This window comes from Echinops telfairi, unplaced genomic scaffold (assembly GCF_000313985.2).
Source record: "Echinops telfairi isolate 266 unplaced genomic scaffold, ASM31398v2 ScPeMD7_7457;HRSCAF=8495, whole genome shotgun sequence".
NCBI lineage: Eukaryota > Metazoa > Chordata > Mammalia > Afrosoricida > Tenrecidae > Echinops > Echinops telfairi.
In genome coordinates this window covers 45592490-45596519 of record NW_022111357.1, presented here as the reverse complement: position 1 = coordinate 45596519, position 4030 = coordinate 45592490, and the positions used below count along the sequence as shown (strand labels likewise).

Below are 4030 nucleotides of genomic sequence, written 5' to 3'. Positions count from 1 at the left end.
TTGCCCTCCATCTTACAAGTTGAGTGTTTTAGGAATAGATTTCCCCTTGTTAGTATTTTTTTGAGCCTCTTTTTCACCAAATCACTTAGATTCCCCCTTTGACACGTGAAAGGTCTTATCTGCACCAACCCCCTCGTTTTGTTTTTGCGTTACTGTCGTCGAGCCCAGATTCCCTAGAATCTCGTTGTGTGTCAGGGTTAACCAGCCCCTCACACATCATCAGCACAATTGTACAGCGACAATGAGTAAAGATTATAGTAACGTCATAGAGCGCATGAGAGCTAGAAGAGAGATTGAATTAATGGAGTCAGACACAATTCATGGTAGCATGCTCAGCTCAGCCCCACTTGATGGAGATAGGGGGAGGGGAAGGAGGACAGGAGAGGGGAGGAGAACCTACACGGAGAGGCCAAGAGGGGAGCCTCAGAGAGCCCTTTATTGCTAACTCAGGCCTATATACCTTCGGGGGGCATGTAAGCCCCCTAATTACAGGTAAAGGCATACGTCACAGGAAAGGGTTGTGCTATAGGCTATACAGCAATGGGAGGGGGTGGTCTAGGGGTATCCATGTAATAGGAAGGGGAAGGAATAGGGGCACACATGTGACAAGAAGGGCGGATCCTAGATTCAGGATGGCAGCCTGACTTTGGATGTAACTGAGCTGGTTTGATCTGGTCTCCATAGAAACCATTATCAGTAGGGTATAAACCCCACCTACGGGGACCAGGCTAATGGTCCGAAGCCTTTGGGGAGAAGTAGCCCATTGTCCTTAGCAGCAGAGAGCAGGGCCTACCTGTGGTGGCCAGGTAGTCTGGCAACTGACTGCCTTCGGGGAGGCTGTCTCTAAGCAGCTGACCTCCCCCCATATGCTGGCAAAAAGCCCCTCGTGTTTGGCATGGCTTTGGGGGAGACAAAGCTGGGGAACGCTCTTTATAACCCCACACTTGTGAGTTTATCTTTGCACGTGTCCAGGGGCTTGGATGCTCCTCGTCAACACTTGGGGTCTGTAGGCCGGTGTCATGTTTTCTTCCTAGAGAACTTCTTCAGTTCTTGTAGGGCTGGGTCTGGTGCTTACAAATCCCCCTCATTTCTGCATATCCGGGAAAATCCTGACCTCCCCTCATTTCTGCATGAGAACCCTGCTGGGTAGATTGTGCTGCCAGCCTCTGCTCTAAGGGCATCTGGCGGTGCTTTCTTCCGAGGCAGGCAGTCCCAGGTACTTGCAGTGTTCTTCGCCAACACCCTGTCCAAGTGCACCGGTCCGCGTCAGTCAGCAGCGCCGGGGTAAACCTGGGAGGCCCAGTCTTGGCAGAATTGGAGGCAAGTGGGTCCCCCCTGGCTCTGCAGGAAGAGTTGGGAGGCCACCCTGTTCTGAGGACTGGCTGGTTTGTCTTCAGGGGGAGTTTGATCCCCACCATACACTGCAGGGCTCTGTCTGCTCTCACTTCCAGGAGCTGGAGAAGCTGGGCCTGGGCGACAGTGTGGACCTGCATGTGTACGAGATCCCCGTCGAGTACAAGACAGTCCAGAGACTCATCCCGGCCCTGTGGGAGAAGCACAGTCCACAGGTGAGTGGCCAGGCTTTTCCTCCTCAGGACTCGCAGGCGGTGCCCACACGTGGTTCCTGCTCTGCCACACGGCCCGTGCCACAGCCTTGTCTCCCAAAGGTCCCCTGTTAGAGTTGAGGACCGCAAATGCCGGGGGACCTCACAGTGTCTGGCTCTGCCCCTCTGGAGTGTTTCTCGTCAGTCAGCACTTGCTTGGTAGAAACACTCGTTGACCCAGCATGGGCACAAGGTCAGCTTCAGGTGCGGCTTGATCCAGGTTCTCCTCCAACCTCCTCAGTGTTTTCTCTCTTCTCTTTTCTTCCCCTTCCTCTCTTCTCTCCCCGTGTCTGCAAAATCCCTTTTTCCAATTAAGGTTCCAGGGATTAGAGCACGGACAGACCTTCTGGGGGACCGCTGTTTAGCTCACTAGACCACCACTGTTTTTGTGGCCAGAACCGTACAAGTCCCACTTGTTTCTATCCAACCAAGAAGCCTTTTGTACAAACGAGTTTGAGGTTTGCTCTGTAGTTCACTCCTACTCTCTTCAGGACCTTCTCATTGGATCTCTGTCCGGACTGTGGGGGTGGGAGGTGGGGGTGGCCGGGCACCATCTGACCTTCTGGTCTCAGGGTTGTGGGGCCTGAGGTTCTCGCAGTCCAGCAGCCCACTGGACCTGTTGTTTCCCTGTGTCATTGATTTCCTTCACTCTTCTTTCCTCGGGGTGGGAGAGATGAGTCCTTTCACCTCCAACGTCGCGCGCGTGAGCTTTGAGATCTCAGGTCTACACTCACCAACGCAGGACCTTCTAGTACTAGATTATAATAGGAAATACACCTGCCTGTTGGCCTTGGTGCCCCCTATGATCCTGAACTCCCTGGCCCAGCGACTCACCCCCTCAAGGAGGTTGGTTACGGCTAAGAAGTTTCGAGATCATCGCCCCTTGTCTGCTCCACCCCATTGACAGTTATATTTGCTGCAGAGATGAATAAATCCTCATGGAGAGAAATAATCTGTCAAGCCTATTCCCAGGTGTATCTCACTAGGAGCCCTGGTGGCACAGTGGTTACACATTGGACTGCTAACCACAAGATCAGCGGTTCGAAACCACCAGCTGCTCTTTGGGAGAAAGACAAGGCTTTCTACTCCCACAGCGAGTTAGCTTCAGAAAGCCACAGGAGCCGTTCGACCCTGTCCTCACTAGGAGTAGAAACGGACTCGATGGCAGAGAGAGAGAGTCCCACTGTGGTTCTGCTTTAACATCCCCCAGGATTTAATTTGTGGGGCCCCCACTCTGTGCCAGGCACGGGGCCAGATGCTCAGGCCCAGCACTGAACTGAAACGGGGCCGTGCTCTGCTCGGAGGGGCAGCTCTGGCGGTGCGAGCCTCACGGAGCGTTGCCTTCTCTGGTAGCCACGCGTCCTCGTTACGGTATGTGATAACGTACCGCAAAGTGGTGTTAAGGACAGAAAACGTCAGCTCACAGTTCTGGGGCTTGGGGGTCCAAGAGCAGGGTGTCAGCTGGTTCGATCCCCTCTGAGTCTCTGAGCGAGATTCTGTTCCATGCCTCTCACCTGGCAGCTGGTGGCTCCCAGGCACCTCCCTGTCTCAGTGTCTCTTGTCTGCTAGAGGACACCACTCATACAGGATCAGGACCCCTGGACTCCTGTTCTTTTATCTCCTGCTAGTTTAACCGACAACATTTTTCCAAGACCTCATTTCCAAACAAGGCCGAGTTCTCTGGACAGCAACATAAATTTGAGGTGGATGTAATTTTGACCAATAACTACCTTCAAAACAGAACAGAAAACCCCATGCATGTGAAAAGAAACAGGTGAAATTAAGTTTAATAATGTTTGATTTATTCCAGACCATCTAAAGTATTACTATTTCCACCTGAAATCAAAGTGAAAAAAATTACTAATGAGATGGTCGGTCGTCTTTGAAATTGGGTGTGTTTTATTTACTTATTTATTTATTTATTTTTTGTTTTTTTTTATTTTATTTGTTGTTGTTGTTTTTATTTTATTTTATTTTTTTAAATTGGGTGTGTTTTAAACTGAACACACCTCACTGTATGGGCTGCCACGTTCCACGTCGCCACGTGTGGTCAGTGGCTGCCGTCTGGGAGAGCCTGCTGTTCTGCAGGTAGTCCCTGTTCTGTGTTTTCTTACCACGCTCCTCCCGTGTCAGCACACCTGCACGTCACTGGTCGCTTTTAAGCTGTATCCAGCTAGATCCTAACTGATAGGATTGAAGCTGTCTTCAAAAGTTATGTGGTGCTTTATAAATATTTCATTATGAACATTTCCCTAGGTCATTAATGTAGTATTAAATTAAAAGTTGGCAAGGGGGAGTGGGGTGCCAGCCCCACCCGCTGCTTGAACTCACTGGTTCAGTAATACTACTTCTGGGTTCAGTAATGCACAATTGTACGGTTGAGATATATAAGCGTTATATTAAAGTCATCGAGAGCATGAGAGATA

At 50.7% G+C, this 4030-nt stretch overlaps 1 protein-coding gene across 1 annotated transcript in view; it reads left to right on the top strand.

Moving 5' to 3' along the window:
- Positions 1–4030, top strand: part of PGPEP1 (pyroglutamyl-peptidase I) — a 39140-nt gene that overhangs the window by 18461 nt on the left and 16649 nt on the right. The window contains exon 2 of the mRNA XM_045299246.1: positions 1452–1568. Within this exon, the coding sequence (XP_045155181.1) occupies positions 1452–1568 (117 nt within the window). The remainder of the gene's footprint in view (positions 1–1451; positions 1569–4030) is intronic.